The sequence below is a fragment of the Serinus canaria genome, chromosome 1 (genome assembly GCF_022539315.1).
Source record: "Serinus canaria isolate serCan28SL12 chromosome 1, serCan2020, whole genome shotgun sequence".
NCBI lineage: Eukaryota > Metazoa > Chordata > Aves > Passeriformes > Fringillidae > Serinus > Serinus canaria.
In genome coordinates, this window is record NC_066313.1 from 55,617,257 (window position 1) to 55,639,266 (window position 22,010).

The 22,010-nt window shown below is 35.5% G+C and overlaps 1 protein-coding gene across 1 annotated transcript in view; it reads left to right on the forward strand.

The window, feature by feature from the left end:
* VWA8 (von Willebrand factor A domain containing 8) overlaps positions 1–22,010 on the forward strand; it is a 188,389-nt gene that overhangs the window by 91,070 nt on the left and 75,309 nt on the right. The window contains exons 21-25 of the mRNA XM_018908692.3: positions 1,073–1,149; positions 13,211–13,286; positions 13,927–14,062; positions 15,410–15,529; positions 17,432–17,637. Of these exons, the coding sequence (XP_018764237.1) occupies positions 1,073–1,149; positions 13,211–13,286; positions 13,927–14,062; positions 15,410–15,529; positions 17,432–17,637 (615 nt within the window). The remainder of the gene's footprint in view (positions 1–1,072; positions 1,150–13,210; positions 13,287–13,926; positions 14,063–15,409; positions 15,530–17,431; positions 17,638–22,010) is intronic.

Genomic DNA, 22,010 nt, shown 5'->3' on the forward strand with positions numbered 1-22,010 from the left:
AATCTAATCTCCTTAATCTTTCTTTGGGTTATATTTATCTTCTTTACACTGGTGTAGACTACTAGATACATTCATGCAGTCAGAGTGAGAATCTCAGCAGAGGGATAGTGTCTTGTCAAACAGCTTTTGGCTGGTCTATGCTTGAGCTTTTCTTTCTGCTATTTCCTTTTTCTTTGCAACCTGTAGCACTCTCACTGGCCTTCTGAGCTTCCTGCAGCCACCTCCTTGCAGGAGGGATAAGAATTTCTGCATGTGAGCTGTCACCTTGGTCTGCATCTACATTAGCATTTCAGACCAGATCTAGAATGTACTTTTGAAGGGAATTTCCTTATTGCAGTTCGGTACATATTCATCTCTCTTGAGAGGGAAGGGGATGTTCCCCAGCAGCCCATCTAATTTGTGCTCTTTGATATTTCCTTCCCTGAGTCTAGGTTAGACCTGGACTGAAATAACAGTTCCTAAAACGTGTAGGACAGGGCACACCAGGGTGTTTGCAACACCTAATTCACTGTCATCATTTTCCACAGCTTGCTAATGCAGACATCCTTCAATAGAGTCAGAGATTAGTTTTATCTCCAGCTGAATTCTGATTCCATCTGAGCCTCTTTTTTTAACTTCAGTGGAATGTGATCAGCAACTATTACCAATGCTGTGCCTGAATTCCATGTGACAGTTACAGGATGTGTCCTATGACCACCAAGAATTAACTTTGCCTATTAAGTGCAAGACAACTTCCTAGCATTGACATTGCAATACCTTTGTGAAATAAAAAGGCTGGAAAAACTTGTGTTAGTTAAAGGATGCATAGCATGTGTGACATAACTCTAGGGGCACAATCCTATTTCTGGTTAATTCTAGTAAGACAGATAAGTATTTTGTGAATATATATATAAAATAAAATACTTATAATAAACTCGTGTTCAGAATTTTCTGAAATAGTTTGGAGTTGGATTTACCTATGAAGGAGTATGGAGAGTATTTTAGACATTTTGGCAAGTTATCTTTTCTGTCTTTATAACTCAAAAGTATGTACATCTGCATTATGTCTTAATATTATATTTGTCTACTGCAGGGAGTTGGGAAAAACAAGGTTGTTGACAGATTCCTTCACCTTTTAAACAGACCCCGAGAGTATTTACAGCTGCATAGGTAAGAATGTGTTAGATTTCCATACTTTTTGGTTTTAATCAAATTTCTCATGTTATTTAAACTCATGTTTCTGAAATTAATGTGTTTTTACTGTTTGAACAAAGGCCCCCTAAGTGGCACACAGACCACAGGAATGTGTCTGGCAGAGGAAAGAAGCTGACGGGTTGAGGAGTGGGTACAAAAACGTGATGCAATCATCTTGTTTGATACATGAGGAAGTAGAAGTGTGCTGATGCTAAACTTTGTTCAAAAAACAAGTTATATTTTGCTGTCATTTCTGGAAAGATTTCTCTAGCATGAGGTATTGTGTGAGGGAAAAGTTGTTTGAATATATCACTCATCAGACAAGAAACATTCTGCACAGTAAAGGTTTTTTGGCTTTTTTCCTTTGGCACTCCTGCTAAGTGCATGTATTTCTTTCTCACTCATAAGAGTTTGGATTAGAAAATTACATCATAAGCTGAAAGACAGACTTCAAGACAACAAACCAACTGAAAACAATTCAAAAGCTGAAATAATAGGAAATTATCTGCCTGCTTTTTATAACATGAACTTGAAACTAATAAATGGAAATAAAAAATAAATATATCTAAAAGACTCATTTTCAATTGAACTGAATCCCATTTCAGTTTCATTCCTAATTTTTATCTCTTTGTCTTCAACTTCCTAGCTTCATCACCCTGTCTCTTTCCATAATCACTGTTTTTTAAATAGTGCTAATAAAAATGTCGATTTTTGGTATTTTGCCTATTAGCAGCATAGTCCCTGTAAAACTTCTTCTCTCACTTTCTCACCCAGATTTTTGTCTTCAAATGTCTTGTATTCCTGATACTTGGATAGCTGTATCTCATTACTTTTCTACTGCTGTTCTCCTTAATTCTACTTATTCTAGATTTCTTTCACTTCTATATGAAGTACTGCTTTTGTGACCTCCTACTTTCAGCTTTGCATTAACTTTCCTGCTTGGAACAGCTACCCACTTTGTCTGAATAAAAGACACTGTGATTTTTGCAAATCCCAATTATGTCACAAATAGACTACACTATTTCTGTCCTTTTGTGTGTTCTCCAGTGCTGAAGCAGAACAGTGCTTAATGTGAATTCATATAGCTCAGGAGAACATTGTATAAGCACCACGTTTGGGGTTTTCATGCAGAAACGAAAGAATGTAGACTTACATGTGGAATGTATAAATTACGGCATGCTAATTGAGACATCACTAGGAAGAAAAATGTGCATTTATTGTCTTGCCAATGCAGTGTTCTACAGTCTCTATAAGGTACTGCTTATGATTACAGGGGTTTGGAGAGAGGTTGAAGCAGAGAATGATGAGCAGTCCTACGCAATTATAGAAAAATAATTTGTGAATATAGCAAAATCAGAAATTTCTACTTCCTGGAGAGTATTTTGAAATGCTATGTGAAGAACTCAGTCTATATAATATTTTGGTTATACTTTAGAGGGTGTTTAAACAAGGATTAGAGTATTGTTAGTGCACTCTTCTCGATTCAAAACAAAGTAAGAGCAAGTTTACAAAAAACCCAAACAGTTTCCTAGTAAGCTTTTACATACTTTGTGGGGGAGATTCAGTCAGTAGCTTATGGCTACTGTACTAAGTACTGATATACTTTATTAGAAAATATTCTAGCATGTGCACTTCATCTTTGATAGCCCTGTATGTTTCTTCAGATTTCCTAGCTAGCTGCCGTAAGTACCTTTAAGCATGCCAAGGAAAGTATTTCTAAATCTAATGCTTTAAATGCTGCTTGTATACCTGAATTACAGATTTTGACAAATTTGTTTGGGTGGGGTTTTTTGTTGGTTTGGGGTTTTTTTGTCTTGATGAAAGAGTGTAAGGAATTCTGCTATTCTAACTCTGCATATGTTCAATGACATTCAAGCAGGGAGTATTTGCCTTAGAGGCAATAAGCTATTACCAGGAGTCATTTTAAGATCTCACATTTTATGTCTTGTACTTCAAGAGGATGAAAGGAGATAAAATACAGAAAAAGGGATGTCTGTATTTACTTGCTCTGCAGCTGATTCACATGGGAAGGGTCAGACTGACCTAAAGGTTTTGATTGCTTATGGATGCTATAAATCCTTTCTCTTAATGTTTCCTACAGCATCTCATTGAGAAGTTTTATATTCTTGAAATTTGTAAGTCCTATCAATACCATAAAGCAGAAAATCTTAATGGAAGGAAGCTGCAATTAGATTCAATAATGACAGAAATTAAGAAAAATGTGTGCTTATGAATAATTCAAAAAGTCCCTGCTTTCTCTTGCATACTTCCTGATATTAGCAGCTGATCTGGAGTTGACCAGCTCTCTCATTGCCTTAATTGTGGGGTTATGGAAATACAGGTAATATGGCACAGGCTCAGCACAGCCTCTTCCTAGTACTCCAATTATGAAGCATTTTACTGCTTTTCCGTGTTAAGGAAGAACTTCCATCTGCCACGATTTCCCTGTCCCTCCTTTCCTACAAGAGTAAGTTTCAGCAGAGAAATCCCAAATTTTGTTTACCCTCCTGGTATGGTTGTCTCCATTTTGTTCACCTGGGACACCGGCTAAATGTTACAGAATTAAAAACAGCTTTATTTTGTCTAATATCAAAGAACTTTTGAGAGTTCTTATAGAAATTAAACATGTTTTACAGACAGTAACTAAGAAACTGGATGTAAGAAAATTTTATGTTCTCCAAGCTAATGTAATGAGCATTTGTGTTGCTCCTAAATTAATGAACTCTGGAAAGCCTCATTATTTTATGAACCTTTCTGTTACTACTTTTGCTGTCTCTCCTGTGAGTGATGTGGAAAGAATTTTCCAGAGGTTCTACACAAAAATCTGAAGTTAAATTTGATAGACTAAATTAGTATTTCATTAAATCAGGGAAATATTTTTCATGGAAACTGATAGTCATAGAATGTGGTGAGTTGGAAGGGAACCACAAGGATCCTCAAAGTCCAGCTGCTGGCCCTACGCAGGACCAAGAGTCACACACGTGCCCGAGAGCATTGTCCAAATGCTTCTTGAACTCAGACATACTGTGACCACTTCCATGGGGAAGCTGTTCCACTGCCCAACCACTGGGTGAAGAACCTTTTTCTGATATCCAACCTAAACCTCCCCTGACACAACTTCAGGCCATTTCCTGGGGTCACTGGTCACCACAGAGAAGAGTTCAGGGCATGCTTCTCTGCTTCTCCTCACTAAGATATCTTGCTTTATTATTCTTTATTGTATATTTATGTTTCATTATATCTTGCTTTTTTTATTCCCTCATGATATCTTGCTTTGAATTTCAAAGTCTCTAAAATCAAGAAGATTACACAGAAAGAAGGAAAAAAAAAAAAAGTAAAACTTTAGAGAAGACTCAGGCAAGAAAATATGCCCTGTTAAGACTGTAAAGTCCTTCTTAGCATCGATGGGAGCAATAGATAAGTATAAAACTGTAAGCTCCCAGCTCTCCTACATAAAAATGTCAGAGGAAAGTATCATGGACTCTAAATAGTTGTCTCCTTTGATATAATCAAAGAAAAAAGAGATTAATTTTACTATTCTTATCCTCAAAATTGCTAACTAATTTTACACAAAGAATGATTTTGCTAGAGTCAGATGTTTTTTATCTGTGATTGAAACATTTAAGTTTGCATCTATTTGGAATTAAGTAATACTCTCGAGCTGTGTTTTATTTTTCAATTAGAATGATTTTTCCTCCTTGCAATTACTGTTTTTGTGATGACTATATGTGCAGAATACAGCATTTATCCTTCTGTTTTCAGTTCAAGTTTGATTTATTGTTCCAGTTTGGGGATTTTGGAAGGATTTTTTTGTTTGTTTGGGGTTTTTTTGGTTTTGTGGGGATTTTGGGGATTATGAAAAGACTTTTGATAGAAAGCTTCCTAAAAGCCTAGGTTCTGACTAGGAAGATGTAAACTTTAGTGACACAATTTTTATGGTAGTTTCTGGTGGTATAAATTAGGTGCTAAATGTGGGGAGGCATGTGGATTAATACATATGCATTGAGTTTTTTGGAGTCATATGTTGTTATCTGATCTTAGCTTTCATCAAAATACACTGCTATGCTTAGTACAAAAGCATAAAAAATAAAAGAAATATTTAAATGTAGTTTATTCTCATATACTAATTTAGGCAGCTAAAAACAACCAGAAAAAATATTGGGGAAAACAAGCCCTGGGAAAGCTGTCACTGCTGTTCTGCTGGTGTTGGATTTGCTTGAAGTCACATAGCCAAAAAGAGCTACTGGTAACATGAAATCTCTGAAATTACCATCTGCCATCATGAATTGTGCTCTTAATTGCTCTGATAGCAAACAAAAACCTCTCTGTCTTGATGATGCCTTTACAAAAAATTAATTGCAGATCATCTGTCTTCTCAGAAACATATTTGTTAGGTTCAGAAAGGCATGAAGTTCATTTTTGCATATCAAAACCATTTCTTCAAAATTTGGGGTACATTGTGCTCCTTGATTTTTTGAGATATTCAAAATCTGGATGCTGGACTCTGTCTTGAGTATCTTGACTCTACATGGCCCTCTTTAGCAGAGGGGTTGAAATAAATGACCTCCAGAGGTGCCTTCCAACCTCAACCTCAAACCATTCTGATTCTGTAATTTAGCAATTTCTGCAAGATAGCAGCTGGATGACCCCTAGCTCTTGTTCTAGGTGTGCTGTAGTAATGTTGTAGTCTTCCAAAAAAAAAAAAAAAGGTAAAAATTATTTTGTCTTATCTTTATAAAATGATATAATCCAGCAGTGGTTGTTGCATGGGAGGAAGCCATCTGCACTGTCCTTAGCACATTTAGACTAAATGTGTTAGTATGAACAGTAGTTAAAGCTGTGAGAATTAAGAAACAGCTTCAGACTCAATATTGTTTTCAGAACACAGTGTGTTAAGGAGGTTAAATTTGATAACTTCTAGATTATTTATTTATTGTTATGATATGCATATAAATAATGAGTGGTCATTAAAAAGAAGTTTCTCCCTTATGTTTCCAGCTTCATGCTGTGTCAGCAACAGATTAGCTGTAGCAAATGCAAAATTTGGAGCCCACAGTCTCCTCTGCCACCTGTCTATCAAGACATTCCTCTATACATTTGAAAATGATCAGGAGTAAAGAGTATCAATGCTTTTCTGTTGTGATGGGAACTTGGGAACTAGAGGGAAAAGTGGATCCCTCCTCTGAGCTACTAAAGATGTGGCCACTGAAGTCATGATAAGTAAAGCTAGTCAACTTCCACGCTAATGTTTTCAGTGTATAGATCTGCATAAGAACATCAACATCACTTACAGAAATAGAAGCTTTTGATGTGTAGACTGCAGTGTAATCTACATCAATACTTTATTGATGGCTATGAATGGATTTTCTGCTGCTCAAAACCTCAGTGAATCTGCAGATGTGAAATGATTAGTTTTGTTCCATGGTTCTCCTTCTATGTATCAAGAAAATAATCTTGTAGGAAATTAGTTTATTGTGAAAAAAGATAATATGAATCTTCATAGAGTCATAAGACAAAAAGAGGGAATGTTTTCTAGTGTGTAAGGGCTGTTCTCCATGTAGTCAAAAATGTTTGAACAGCTAGTAAATATGATGTGATGCCTTTTCTTGAAATAGAGAATGCAGGAAGTTTTCTTCTTTAGCTTTTGATAAAAAAGGTTTACCCCTAAATTAGCCATGTTAAGTCTTACTTCTCCACTTGATATCTCTTGATATCTTTTTCTTACAAGTTGAGAAAACTTATTTTTCTAAGCATTTACATGTACACTACAGCAATTTATCTTTGTTGTAAATGTGATGTTTGACACTGTCAGTGGAATACCAACTGCTATTGAAATTCTATTTTGTATCTGATGATCTTACTATCCTCTTTCAAGATAAAACAATACCTAGTTCTATGTGTCCCAATGCATTTCCTTACAAAGAATTTGCTTAAAACATCTTGATTTGACATCACATCTTCCTTCAGAGTTACTATATTTATTCTAGTGACTGATGATTGGAAAGTGTGATACAGGGTTTATTTTAAAAATCTACTACATTTTGTGTTGTGCCTTTTCTAGTTCCCTAATAAATTACAGTAATCTGATGATCTTTTTTCCAAAACTTACCTCAGTTTGCATATGTTATCCTTTTCAAAACAAACGTAATTTTGCTGTGATCTTTAACAATCCAATTAATGGGGAGTTTGAGGTAGGAAAATGAGCTTATGGTGTCCCTGCAAGCAATACTTACTACAAACTGTGCATTAATCTTTAGATCTTAATTTTCTTTCCCTCTTTTTCAGCACATGTAATAAGTATAAAATCCAATTATCTGTTTCCTTTATTGAGATAATTTAAAACTACCCTTTCAGCTTTATTGACTTCAGATTTTTTAAATTCTAATTTAAAGAGCTGTTTCAGAAGAAACAGCTTCCTTTGCCCAAGATACAGGTGGATACTAGAATTATATTGTGCTTGTTCTCAGAATTGCATTTGATTATCATCTCTTGAAAGAATATAGGACCACATGAAAGAAGTTAAATGCTGATATAGCTCTGCAGGTCTCTTTTTAAACATGAACAATACAGAAAAGCTATCTTCGTAGTGGGCTGTTGAAGGAAGTGTTCTATAGCTGCACTGGTTTATTTCAGCTGAACACAGCAAAGGCAGGGGAGATGTTGTGTTGTGGTTTTGTTTGTTGGCAGCCTTTGTTGGCAGCCACAAAACAAAAGTCTAGGTAATTTTTCCTCATGATTCATTAATGTTTAGATTATAAGGTACAATATTAAAAGAAAATATTATGTGTTTTATTCTTTATGTAGGTCATGTTAGGAAATAAGTAATAAGATGATACATTTTTGTCATGAAGATTTATGTTGTGAAGCGCTGAATGCATTGACTATATAATAGGTGTCTTTATAGTTTTTTACTTGTTTTTTTCCTGTTTTCTAAATACATTTTCAGCCAGTACAGAGTCGCAATACAAAGCTTCCAAGATTTCATGTCAGCCGATGGTCCCTATTTCCAATGTTAGCTTTTCATAAGCTGGCTGACTAGCTCTGTTATTGTCAGATTCCAGGTGTTAGAAAGCTACTTTGTTTTTCTTTTTTGTAGGAATTGAATTCAGCTTTAATATCCTGCTGCATGGCTGTTACAGGGAAATAGCTCAGGTTAGAAGACCCTGTTGTTTCATTTTCCTCTAAAGCTGAAGTAAGAGTTTCTCACTGTTTACTCAATTAAATGTATTCTTACAAGCAATAAGGGAAGCTGCAGGGTGTCGTGTTTCCCCATTTATGGATTTTACAATTAGGGTGAGTGAATTTCGCATCTTGTTTTGTCACATGGATCACATACAAGTAATTGTGTAACTTCAGATTTTAGCACATAACATGAATTAAACATAATTCCCTTTGACCTTTCTTCTGCCACCTGCAATCATACTGAGTAATGAGTACATTTATAGTCAAAATAATTTCTTGCATTTTAAACAAACTTATGTCCTGCTGAGTAGCTGTAACAGCCTAGCAGGGAAAAAAGGTGAATTTAATTATCTGTTCATACATATAAATCAAAAAGCCTTTACAGGGTCATTTTTAACAGAGCAATGAGACATCTGGTTGGCTTTTCAGATATTTCAGACTTTCCTAAACATAGCAGTCAGGTCATGCAATGCAGTGGCTCTGTGATGGGTTGACTAAAGAAATTAATTTGTAAATGTCAGAATCATGCAGATTGATTCTTTGTGTTGGGATTGCCTGCTCTTCATCAGGATAATCCATGAGTGGATTAACTGACCAATTAACAGCTTCAAATGGCCTTTGGACTAATTATTTTTCATATACTCTTTCAAATTGGGTCACAGCAGATGGGTATATTCATGTCTGATTGACATGTAATCGAGAAGAAATATGTATCTATGTACATAGCTATTTAGATAATTGATGCCTCACAGAAGTGAAGGAGAATTTCTAGAGCATACACTCTATGTCTCTGATTTTTCCTTTCAACTACCATGAAGTTTTGTGTGGTGAATCAGAAGAATGCCAAACCCAAGCTTAGTTTATATAACCTTGTTACCATGAGCAGGGACCCCTAGAACACAAGGTTGCCTTGCACAAATAATCTCTTACCCTTTTAGCCTCAGTGTAAGTACATACAGAACCCAGGACTGTATTCTTCTGCACTTGTCAAGATGGAGTAATTCCAGCGAATGTGTTTGTGATGTCAGCTGTGTCCTGTATTAGGGCACAAGCCTTCCTGGGGGACTCAAATCTTCAATTAAAGCATTGGAGCACCTTTTGTTAAACTAGAGGATAACAACTAGCTCTCTGAGGTTGATGGAAATTTCTTCTGACACAGTTCATAGTTGTTCTCCAGAAGGAAGGCATTGCTGTCAGTGAAACAGAAACTGTTGCAGCAGTATGTTTGAGTCAGTCTGCCGACTTCAGAAATAGCTGCCTTTAGGGTAAATAATGCAGCAGTAGCAAAAAATAAATAAAAGACAGCAATAGGAGCTAATAAAAAACATGAGAAGAATTCTCAGAAGTCCTACTATGAATTGAGTGGTCCTGTCAGAAAAGTTGCTATATTTCAGTAGTAAATATTTCTTCTCTTTTTTCCCTTTTCTTATTTTTTTTTTCTTTTTGAATTGAAGACTTGTGAGAAGGGCTTCCTTGATAAAACTACATTCTTAAGAAAGATATCAGTGAGCTTTTCCTATTTTTCTTTTACAATCAGATGAAGATAAAATCAGTTCAGTTGAGTAAAATGACAGTATGTCAGATAGTTTTTCTCCCTCTACATTCCTACTGTCTTGCTTCTTTGTGTCAGACCTATTTTCATTGCTGAATGTGATGAAATTGGGAGGTTTTGGTATTCATGTCTTTGTTAGAGCCTGTTAGTTATTACTAAGGTGCTATTTTTACTAAGTGAAAGTGAATTGGAGCTTTTAGTTCCTTTCCTGTAGGAATTTTGAGTGCCAGATATATTTTGCATTTAGGAAATGCTGCTTGCTATGTTGTTCAAAAATATTTCAGACTTAGTGTGTTTTTATTTTTCTGTATTTCAATACCTTTACATTTATGTAATTCACTAAAAAGTGGAAATTTAAGAAAAAACCCTAAGGAGACAATTTCTTTTTAGCCATTCTTTACTGTGTTTGAGTCATGGTAGGTTTCTGAAGAACAGAAATTAATGATATATAATTGTACAGCATATGATTCTGAAAGGAGAATAACATTGATCTGTCATGTCCCTTGTAAAATCATTCATGCATGTCTGAATGTAATAGCCTAAGCAAATACAGGAGTTTCACATACGCTTAAATTATCAAGCCAATGGAATTAATATCTGACTTACATTTAACTTCTGTAATACATTGCAAATCCCCCAATGTATTTCCTTAAATACTAAGGCCAACTATCAAGAAAGCAGAAGAAAGATAAAATAAGAAAAAAATTAGAAGATAGATTCAGAATGTCAATTTTTATTTTAGTTTGATACCTTCTGTATTTTTTCTGATTTTGCTACTTTTGTAATAGCACTGAAATGAACAGTAAACTCTTGTAGTGTTTATTTTCCCCAAAAATGTGTCAATTCTGTCTTCTCTGAAGAATGAGATCATCCTAAGGATTTATGTGGGCTGCTGATTATTGTGGAATACTAAGCACAATTTTGTATTCCGTATTAGGGGGTTGTAAGTAATCTCTGCAGAGCCAGAGGATTAACTCGCTCAGCAAAAGTAAAGTAACGTTTTATGTTACAGTAGAACATCATCTGACGTTTTTGTCTTTTCTTGTGTCATCAGCTGTGTGACAGCACATCACTAGAGATCTTCATTTCCTGGTGTATTTTGTTCACTTTATTGTTTTTCATTCATTATCTCCTAAGTGCCAAGTTATGATCTGTAAAGCGTCCTCTAATTCATCTTCCTTTACATTATTCTTGGCCTATCCTCATTTTCTAACCTTTCTATTACTTTAAAGAGTTCACAGTTCAAATTTGACAAATTCTTCCCCTTTTTACCTTGTATTAATTCCTCAGAGCATTTTTCCTTGAGTTATTTCTGACTAATTAGTACCTGTGACTGTGACCTTCAAATACTCTAGCATTTGGTTTATGCATTTTAAAATTCTTCTGCATCTGCAGCTATATAGGCTTGAACCAGAAATGTTAACTGATAGTGGAGGTAGGTTGATACATACAATCTGAGAATTTATTCCCTAAATAATGTGTGTTCAAGAAACAAAAATCATTGGTTTGTTGTTATTTTTGGATCCATTATTGATTTCTCTGCCCAGCGTATAAATTGCTTAGACCCACAGGATGACGGTAGAAGCTTTGTTTTTGTGTCCACAGTTGGATTTCTAAAATAGCAGATTAGTGCTACTGCTTTTTTTAATGATTTAAAAAAAATATGTTACAAGTGAATACAATGTTAATATAACTATTTGGGGTAGGGTTGCCTCCTTGTAACAGGGTTAAATGAATTGAATGTGGTCCCATCTTTGTAACCTTTCCCTTTCTGGATTAAAGTTCAGATCAAGTAGCTAAACATTTGAAATCTCTCCTTCTTCCCTCTGCTTTATTTCTGTGCATAGAAACTGTGGGATAAATCAATTGTGGGCTTCAAACTAAACAAGAAATTATTACTGATTAGGGACAGAAATCCTGCTGACAGCAGGATTTCAAATAAAGGAAATGTGCAAGTTATCCTCTCAGTTTAAAACTGTGTTTGGAAGCTGGCCACTTAATAGTGTGCTAACAGTACTGTTTGATTTCCTGTACCCATGGAGCTTATCAGAATTGTTGGTTTTTACAAGGTGTTGCAAAATTAAAGATAGAACTAAGTGGATATTTGAAAGAGTGAGTCAGCTAGGCTTAAGCAAACAGTTTTGTTACACAGCACAGCTGTGAAAGGTAAGAGATTTTTTTTGTTTTATCAAATGTTACATACAGTGCAAAGGTTACCAACCTTACCAATGGACCAGTATGTGGATCTCAAGCAGTGTTAAAAAAGGTTTTCCTGATGGGTTTTGTCCTCTGATCAGCCCATCATTGTTTTGACACAGACTAATCCAAATTTTGAAATACAGGAAGAAAGGCATGGCAAAACCAACTTGCCCTAAGATTGAATTTCCTTTTGCCCATGAAAGTGTGGGAGTCATGGGGACATTCTGTCATGACCCAGGTCTGGATTGCTCATTGGTCCATCTGAACCCCAAAGTAAATGGGGGTTGGTTATACAGATAATGACAAAGGTCTGGGCAAATATTTTATACAATCAGGAGGGGCTTTTCCTAGGTTATGGACATAATTTATGCAGGTGAATCCATTGTGGTGATGTCTGTTGCTTCACCTTTCTGAGTTGCAACTGTTTTTTATTTACCTGTACATTCAGTGGCAAATAGTGAAGATTAACAAAGATTAAGGAATATTCTCATTACAGATTTTAATTAGCACTATTTTAAATTTGAAGAAAAAGCAATTGAGCAATTCAAAGACAAATAACATTTCAGAAAGAAACTGCTACTGAAGCCTCTGTCCCGTCTAAGAGCTTATACTGTTCATGATATAAAATGTAGCAAGCCAGTAGGGCTTAAAAAAAAATAATTGATTTTAAGGATTCCACATGATAGGTTGTTGGATTTATTTGTGTGTAGGTTTTTTTGCATTATGGTATGTGGAGAAGAAAGCTAGAACAGTAACAATTCCTGTTTGTCACATAAATGACAGTTTCAGCATACTTAACTAGAAACATTAACATCAGTAATGTGCCTGCATACAAAAAATACTGATTCTCTTCTCAGGGGTTTTGTTTTGAGGGTTTATGAGAAATGGAGAACTACTGTGAAAGTCCTGCCAGAGGCAGGGATATTCACATGTGACCACTAAGCAGGCCCACTGTTGTTCTCAGTTATTCAAATAGACTAAAAAATATTTTTTTTTCCTCTTAGAAGGAGACTGTTCAGTTTTTCATGTATTCATTTTGCATTTTATTCTAAGTAACATTCCTGTGTATTTTTAATTAATACCATCTGTTTTTCCACATTTCAGGGATACCACTGTACAAAGCCTTACCCTACAACCTTCTGTAAAGGATGGTCTTATTATATATGAAGATTCACCACTGGTCAGTAGTAGCATTTGAATTTTATATTTGGAATTTTTTTTTATTTAAACTCTTGGTGATTTGATTTTTCATGGCATAGTGAGTGAGTATAGTAACAAACATTTTAATAATTTTAATTTGGTCACATTTGTCACATTTGCTGTGCCAAATGTGAATAAGATGATGATCTTGGGAGTCCCCACATACAAAATGAGTATGGAAAATAATCTAGTATTAACCTGACACATTCTAACTGGTAGAGGGGTATTTGCCTCCTTGTCCTTTGTAGCACCTCACACCTACATACTAAGTTGGGCTCCAAACAGCTGTTGCAGCTGTTCTTCAGTTCTTTCAGCTACATGTTGAAAGTCTAGATGCAAACTGACTTTGCGCGTCTCTGTCTGCACTCCAAGTTGTTCAGTCAGGCTGCTCACTTCCCTCCCTTTCCATCCCTATCCAGGAGAAATGGAAACACCCAACTTTCTTGTCTCACCTGCCTCCTCTTCCTTCTATTGTGGTTTGGTCACTGCTTATCCTTGTTCTGAGTCTCTTTCTTGTCTCAGTGCCGCCCAGGTGTCACTGCTGCTCACTGAGAAATCAGTAATGCAGCTCCTTGCAGGGTTTTGGCCAGGAGTGATGTTATGATTCCTTTCTCTTCTAGGTGAAAGCAGTGAGGTTTGGACATATTTTAGTAATTGATGAGGCGGACAAAGCACCAACAAATGTTACCTGTATCTTAAAAACTTTAGTAGAAAGTGGGGAGATGGTTTTGTCAGACGGAAGGCGAATTGTTGCCAGTAAGTAGAGCAAAAGCATTTTCATAATTTACAGTAAAATGTAACATGTTGCTGTTTTTCAGTTGCTTAGTAGCAACACAGACCATTCCAAATGGATAAATTGTTTGTTGCTAAGAAGTTAACAATTAAAGAATTTACAGTAATTTTCTCTACTACTTTTGCAATAGCCACTAAGGTTTTTTAAAATTAGCATTCTTTTGAATTTTGCTGAAGAATTAAAAAGAACCTTAAACCTAGAAAGTGTAACTTGACCTCTCTGCTTCTCATTTGCCCTAAGAAATAAAGATCTAGTTGAGAAAATTATTATCTTGGTTATGCCCATCTGGACATTTAGGGTATCATTGGACCAGATCTAGAAGGAAGATATGACAATTTGACCCTAGATATGAGTATATCTTGGGTCAAATTGTCAAGGGTTTTATCTAATCAAATATTGCATATGCTTACTTGATTATGTGCTTACTTCATTATTTAAATATATCCTGCAGGATGAGGCTATCTGTAATTTGATGGAATTTATTCCATCTGAGTTCCAGGAAATAAATATTTTTCATTATTTTTCCAAAAGGCTATGTTTGAAGGTATCTCTTGAGGCTACTTGATGCTAAACTTTATATAATTAGTTTCATTTTAACAATATTAGGAATAATGTTTGAGTGTAGCAATCATTCAATAATCACATGGCACACCTGAGTTTTGCTTGTCATTATAAACACTAGGTGGGCTTATTGTAAAATATTTTGCTAGCCAGTCCTAATTATTATTGTAGTTTTTTAGAGGCATTTAAAGGATTCCCAGACACCATGTGCCACTGGAATCATGCTGAAAGGGAACAAGGTTCTGAATGGGGCCAGTCTGAGTAGTTTTTGAGACCCACAGTCTTCACATGTGTTAAATATGTATCTCTGTCTTCTCACAAATTTTGTAGTAACCAGGAGGAATTTTGGTCCTGTCTTCCCAGATCAAATAATGTCAGACCTATATAAAATCGCATTTTATTCGCCATTGGCTTCACCATTTTAGTGAAATTAAATGTAAAGTAAACAGGCAGTCACACCCCAAGAACAGTGGATGCATTTTTATGTTTTTTCAGTTAAACACTTTGGTTAAATTTTTGTGAAACAAACTACAAAACTTTAAAATGAATGCTAGAAAACTCAGTTGGATGATGTGTAAGAAGCTATTGAGCTCTTTTTTTTGTAACTGTTCTTCTAATTCTGAGAATATAATTAAATTAGAAGAATTTTTCTTCTAATTCTAAGAATTCTTCACCTAATCTAATTATGTTCATTCATTCAATATTGCAAAGCTTAAATATGCAAGTAATAAATTTTATTTCTTTTCCAGATCATGCTCATGTAGAAGGGAGAGAAAATGTAATAGCTATTCATCCTGATTTTAGAATGATAGTTCTGGCAAATAGGCCTGGATTTCCTTTCTTGGGTAATGACTTTTTTGGCACATTAGGTAAGTGTTTCATGTGAATTTATGATCTTTAATAGACTTGACTAATAGAATATCTGTCTTAATCAATTAGATTTCATGAGGAGAACAGGCCTTATGCATATTGATACTTTGCTTCATGTAAGACATTAAGACTATAATGTAAATTTATGTATCTTAATGAAAGTGCCCAAACTTGTCCTGAATGGAAAAGCTGTGTGTGATCATCTTTGTTAGAACTATTTTGTTTTATGGGATCTGGATTGACATTGCAGACACAAGATTATGGAAATCTTTGTTAATGAGTGCATAGAGTATTCAAATTCTGCAAACAAATTAACTGTAAGCTTGACACCTCACAGCTCTCTCAACTGCTCACTATATTTTTTTCCCATATCAAACAAGCCACTGCTTGGGTACTGTCCTGTTTGGTACAGGAGATGGTAGCTTGTTGGATGGCTCTTTTCTTTGCTTTGAGTAGTAAAGGCTACTGTATGTTTTGCTGCTAGCATTGTGCTACCTACTTCTTAATCTTTGTTTGCTTCTCCATGCATATGGTCTTAGTAAAATACATATGTTTGACAAGATACTGAATTTATCTCAGTATCAGGTAAAGCTGTCCAAATTTCACATCAACAATTTTCATATCAACAGAAGCCTTATTTTAGAAAGCTCTTGGTAGGTCCCAGGAATTCTGTGCATCAGCAAAGATTCACTAGAGCTTCATCTCACAGCAAAAACAAGAAATTAATTTGCACGGGGGCAAGTGGTGAAGAATTACTTGGCCTGTATAGCTCACAGGTAGTCTAAGTGGGCCTCTGGCAAGGTTTTGGCATTGTTGCTACATGATGGCTGTGAACTGAATACCCTCCAGACTCCACTGACTGTATTATCTATGTTAGCTTGGCCATTTATATGCAGGAACCTTAATTTATGTGGTTTTGCCTGTTAACTTTGGCCATAATCTGCAAGAAATAAGATACTCAAAATATACTCAAAAAAGCAGTTTCAAACCCTGTTCCATATTACCTACTAGTTCTTTGTTTTTCAGTTGAGGTTCCCACTGAATGGACATTCTCTGTCTGAAACTCATTGACTCTGAATTTCACCAAGCTATGTTGCCTCAAAGGAATTTATTGTTGTGTTTATTTTTCATAGCCTAGCTTCCTTCCTTACATGGACCCTTTAAACAAAACCAATCATCCCGGTATTAGTGCTCTTGATCCACATGGCAGAGGTGTGGTTGAGTCTTTGGGGTTCTTTATTTATATTATTTTTCCAACTTAGGGTTTCTTCTGCATTTAGTTTTTCCTTTTTCTGCAGGATCTGATCATGCTTCTTCAAAGTTTTGTACAACTGTTCAGAGACTTTTTATGAATAAACTCGATTTATAGATTATATGTTTGGTATCAGTATAATGCCAATGTATGGAAATAATATTTTGCCAAATTTCTTAACATACTTCAGGACAGGCAGGGAGAAAAGATAAACTAAATTCAGTATTTCCTCTAGACCTTTTAATTTGGTTTGCATTAGGGCCTTCCTGCATTTCAAGATTTTCTTGCATTCTGTGGTATTTTGAAGGAGTTAAAAAATGGGTTCCATTCAGCCAGTTATGTTTTCTTAAAATCTTTTTTCTCTTATTTCTTCCTGCATTCATTTGACTTGTGTTTCTTCTTGAAGTTGATTCTCCCTCATGATATCAGCTTCATTAAAATGACAGGCAAGATTTCTGTGTTTCCCGAAACCTCAATGTTCCTCATAGCTTGTACTTCACATTTTTCACAGTTTTAGCAACTTGGTACTCAGCATTCTTTTGAGTCATATCTTTTCTATGAAAGGTCCTGTATTAAACTTAAAGGGGCTGCAGTGGTGCTATTTCTTTATAAATTATCCAACTTTGTGCTTTTTCTGTTTTCTTTGTAGGGGACATTTTTAGTTGCCATGCTGTTGATAATCCCAAACCACAGTCAGAGCTGGCAATGCTTAAACAATATGGTCCCGATGTTCCAGAGGCGATTCTGCAGAAACTGGTAGCTGCTTTTGGAGAGCTCAGGAGCTTAGCTGACCAAGGAACTATTAACTACCCCTATTCAACTAGAGAAGTTGTGAACATTGTAAAACATTTACAGGTACAGTACCTCACATTTAATTGAAAGCTTGAGTTCATCAATACTAATTTTTTAATGCCTGAAGGTTTCAGAAAGAAGATGCCATTATTGTTCATGCATTTTTATTTAATTCTTGTGAAACGCTTTACATTTTGAAAGAAGCATAATATTAAAGATGCTCAGATAGTCAGAGGGTAAGGATCACAGATGTACATGGGCAGATATTTTTTCTGCATATTTATTTATCGATATAAAAAAAGCCTGTAAATCTGTTTTTCTACTGCGTGAGAAAAAAGCCTAATATTGTGAATACTGTGTGCAATGTTCATACTGGCCCTCATTATAAAACTCTATATTCAACATACAATACTTTCAGGACAGTGCAACTGATCATTTTATTCTGCTATAAAATTTGTGGATTCAATTCTTTCCTGTGAAAAATAAAATTCCTGCTGCAAAACAATAATACATCTGTAGTGGATTTTTTTAAAATAAATGCTAGATGGATAACAACTCACCAAGGGAATATGTAGGATTCATGATTACTTCCTACACATATTTAACTGCAAAATTTTGAATTCTGATTTAATGATGATCTGTTTTTTAAATATTACGGTAAAGTCTGACTTCTGTCTTTTTAAAGTGAAGGATTTTTTTTGCCTGAAGTATTTGAAATATAAAGTGTCTTAATGCTCTTTGATATAGAAGTGCTTTTATTATGTTCTTTTTATAGTTCTAAAATTGGTAGTTTGTTAATTTATAGGCCATTTCTTGAATTATTGAGTCCTATATGTTTTTTTTAAATAGTGGAAATTAATGTAATTAATACAATTAGAATATAATTTCTCACAAGTTTGGACCGACTGCTCCTGTGTTTTATTGCATGATAGCTTTATGTTTGTGGTCATGTACATATTCACACACAATCAGCCATATACACAGACATTCAGATCCTGCAGGGTGGAATTGCTACTTTTAAAAATCTTCATCTGGATTTCTGGGGAGGATAGATTTTTGTGTTCTGTGGTCTCTAGAGTGCAAGAAGATCTCAAGAAAAGCTGGTGCTACTATGTTAGCAATAATAGAAAGAAAAATAAGGGTTAAGAAGATTCAGACCAAGAGGCTGAGGAATCCAGATAAACACATAAGCATAGCAGTCTATTAGGATCCATTACCAGTTGATAGGTATTTGTTTACCAAGCTGATAGAACATGTACATGCTGATCTCTAAAGACACAGTTACATTCAAAATGACAATGAAAAAATTACAGACTTGAGGAATATTTGCAGTGCTGCTGAGAAGCTAATTTTTAGGGTGTTTGTTAAATTAACTCTTTTTTTGTCTTCATACCCTTCTGCTCTTCCTACCTTCCTTCCTAGCTTCTTTCCTTCATCATCTATCTCCAAGTAACCTGAAGTTGTACTGATTTCTGTGAGTGATCGGTGCAGAAACATAAGACTTAATTCTTGTTTTATTTGAGTGTGAACAGCATCTAATTGGAGATTCAAAGAGCTGCATTGCTAATTGTCTTAAGGACTCTTACTGTCTGCTTCTGTCTCCTTCACTTAAGCAGATGAGTACAGTCACTTCAACCAGGACATGGGGTGCAAATCAGTGGCAAAGTTTCCCATCTGCTAAGCTTTCACGTCTTTCAAAGTATAAATATCCAAATACTTCTCCAACGTGCATTACTTGTTTTTTAACATTTATTTTCCCAGTCTCTTAGCAAGAATGCAACATTTTGTTTACTGTGACTTGGTTTTCAATCTGAATAATAAAAAACCTTTAAGTAGCCAAATGTAAACAATGAATATAAACATAATGGTTATTCCAAAGTAAGAAACTTTTAGGTCTTCAGGTAGAGAAGAAAGAGGAAGGAGGGAAATGAGTCAATAAAATTGCTGGTCCTTAGGAAGGAAGGAGGGAAGTTAGTCATGTTGTTAAACAATTTCCCTTACAGCACAGCACTGCTCTCTTTGTACTTTTGTGTTGATTTCTTTCACATAATTTTGGAATTTTTTGCTTGTGTAAAAAAAGATTGGATATTTTGGAGGAAAAAAGTGCTTTTGATTACTGTTGTCTGAGAGCACATCTGATCATCAGGACTTGTCAGTTAAAAATATACTGATTGCTATGGTATCAGCATATTGTTAGGCTAATCTCTGACTGACTAATTGTGATCTTCAGCATTTAGGATACACATAGGGAGTACAGTTACAAGATTATCCTCCCCTAAAGATTATGCAAGTAGGGAACATGTAGTAATTTAGTTGTAGATTAGACATTGCATTCGGAGCTAGGTTGCCTCTATACTAACTTTTTCTTAGGGAAAGGTTTTTTTGGTGATGCTTGAGACACCAAACTATTTTGAAGACCCAAAACTGCAGGCATAGGCAGAGCTGTCTAATGCAGGTGCCTAACTTGATTGCTGCAACTTTTTCTTCTCACATTCTGTATCAGGAATCTGGGTCTTGCAGCTCTAGTTGGCAGGTGACTTGGATACAGCCTTTTTGTCTTGCTCACCTCCAGTTTTCAGACTGCCAAATGTCAAAAGTCTTTATGTTAACAGTAGCTTATGAGCAAGCTCAGAAGCTCTGTCCTTACTCTGTTGGGTTACCATAAGGTGCCTGTAACCAGGGTATGCTGTGACTGCTTCTCTGCAATCTAATATGCTATTTTTCCTGAGACCTTGGTAGATGTTAATCAGGAAAGCCACATTGGTCTAGATAAAATGGCAATAGCTTTTTTACTAACTCTTCTTTCATTTCAGAAAGCTGAGATTTTTTTCTTCTCGGTCATCTTTCTTGTTTATATCTGAGATTGCTTCCTAATAGTAGGCACTAGTATAACAGTTTTCAAGCAGTAAATGCCTGAGAAACCTTCTGGCCCCAAAGTCTACTCATCATCAAGTTTTAAGGCCTATTCAGTTAGCTTTTGTGGTAAGATTGTATCTTTTTTTAATGTTCAGCCTAACCTCAAAAGGAAACAAAGCTTATCAAAAAATAGTTTATATCCCCTTCCCACTTTGCTGCCTAATAAGCTTTTACCCTTTTGGCCAGTCACAATGGATCTTAGTTATCAGTTTTCAAAGATAATTATGTTTCTGCTGGTTTAACCAAAATCAGTGGCTATATGACAGAGAGGAACTGATTGAAATTGCAAGGGGAGAATTCAGCTATTTCATTCGCAGTAGATGATGCCCACTAAAGACACGAGTACTGGTTAATCCATGAGTATGTCTGTCACTCGGGATGAGCCATAGACATGGTGCTTCTGGCCCTGCTGGAGGACAACTGAGGGGGCACAGAGAGAACTGGCAACATTCAGTAGAAGAGTGTAGGGGTGGGTGCAGGGGGAAACCAAGAGCACAGGGGAATGATACCTATCTGAAGGCACCAAGATAGATCGGGAAATGAGTGTCAGTGAGAACGCAAGGCAGAAGTCTAAAGCAAAAAGTCTGGACTCATTATAGACTGAATACCAGTTAATTTGTCACTTTCGTTTCAGGACAGTGGTAAAAGTACAGTAGACCTCAATGGTTATAGCATATTTGAGTTAAGTTTCTTGATTTCTACTGGAAATTAGTTTTGCTCATAGATTTTACACAGACTGTGGCAATACATACCCTCATGGAATATTAGATCCAAAAATATACGGCTTTTTCACCAAGTCAAATTCTCTATCAAATAAAGCATACAATATATAAATAAAAATATACAGTTGTTGAAAACAAAAAACTATATTACTTACTATTTTAAGGAATAGCTAAGAATCTAAGTTGTGAAAATAATCTAAGGTACACACAGAAGTGTTAGTTGTAAGGGGAAGAATCAGTGAATGACAACCAGTCAGACTGATAAGAGATCAATATTTTCTCTAGTAATCTCATTTTAAAAATCAATAGAAACCAAATGATTTTTTTTGATGTACAGTTCAAGCCCCAAACAGTCACCTTTTTTTGGGTTTTCTTGTCTTTTTCTTTTTTCCCTTTAAGTGAACTGTCATTTCATTTCTTCAGTAAGCAGTTGTCCAAGCAGTTATTAAAGAGGGATTGGATTTGTTCTGGTTGAAACAGGAGAGTTGTGATTTTTTTTTTTTATTTTAAATTACTGAAGTTAGAGCACCTTTGTACAAGTGGCTTGTGTTCCAAGAAGCCATCTGTTGTACCTCAGGAAATTTTTTTATGATGTCCAGCTGACACAAGAGGCCTGGACTGTTGAGGCAATTCATTGCAGAAAAGTGTATTGATGACAGAAGTTATGCAGTGATTCAGAGAACTGCAGACATACTTGGAGACTTCTAGGGAAAACTGGATATTATTTGAAGTACTTGACGAAGGTTTCTGCAGTACCTAATGCAGGGAGGTGAAAGCATAGTTCATGAGTGAATTAGA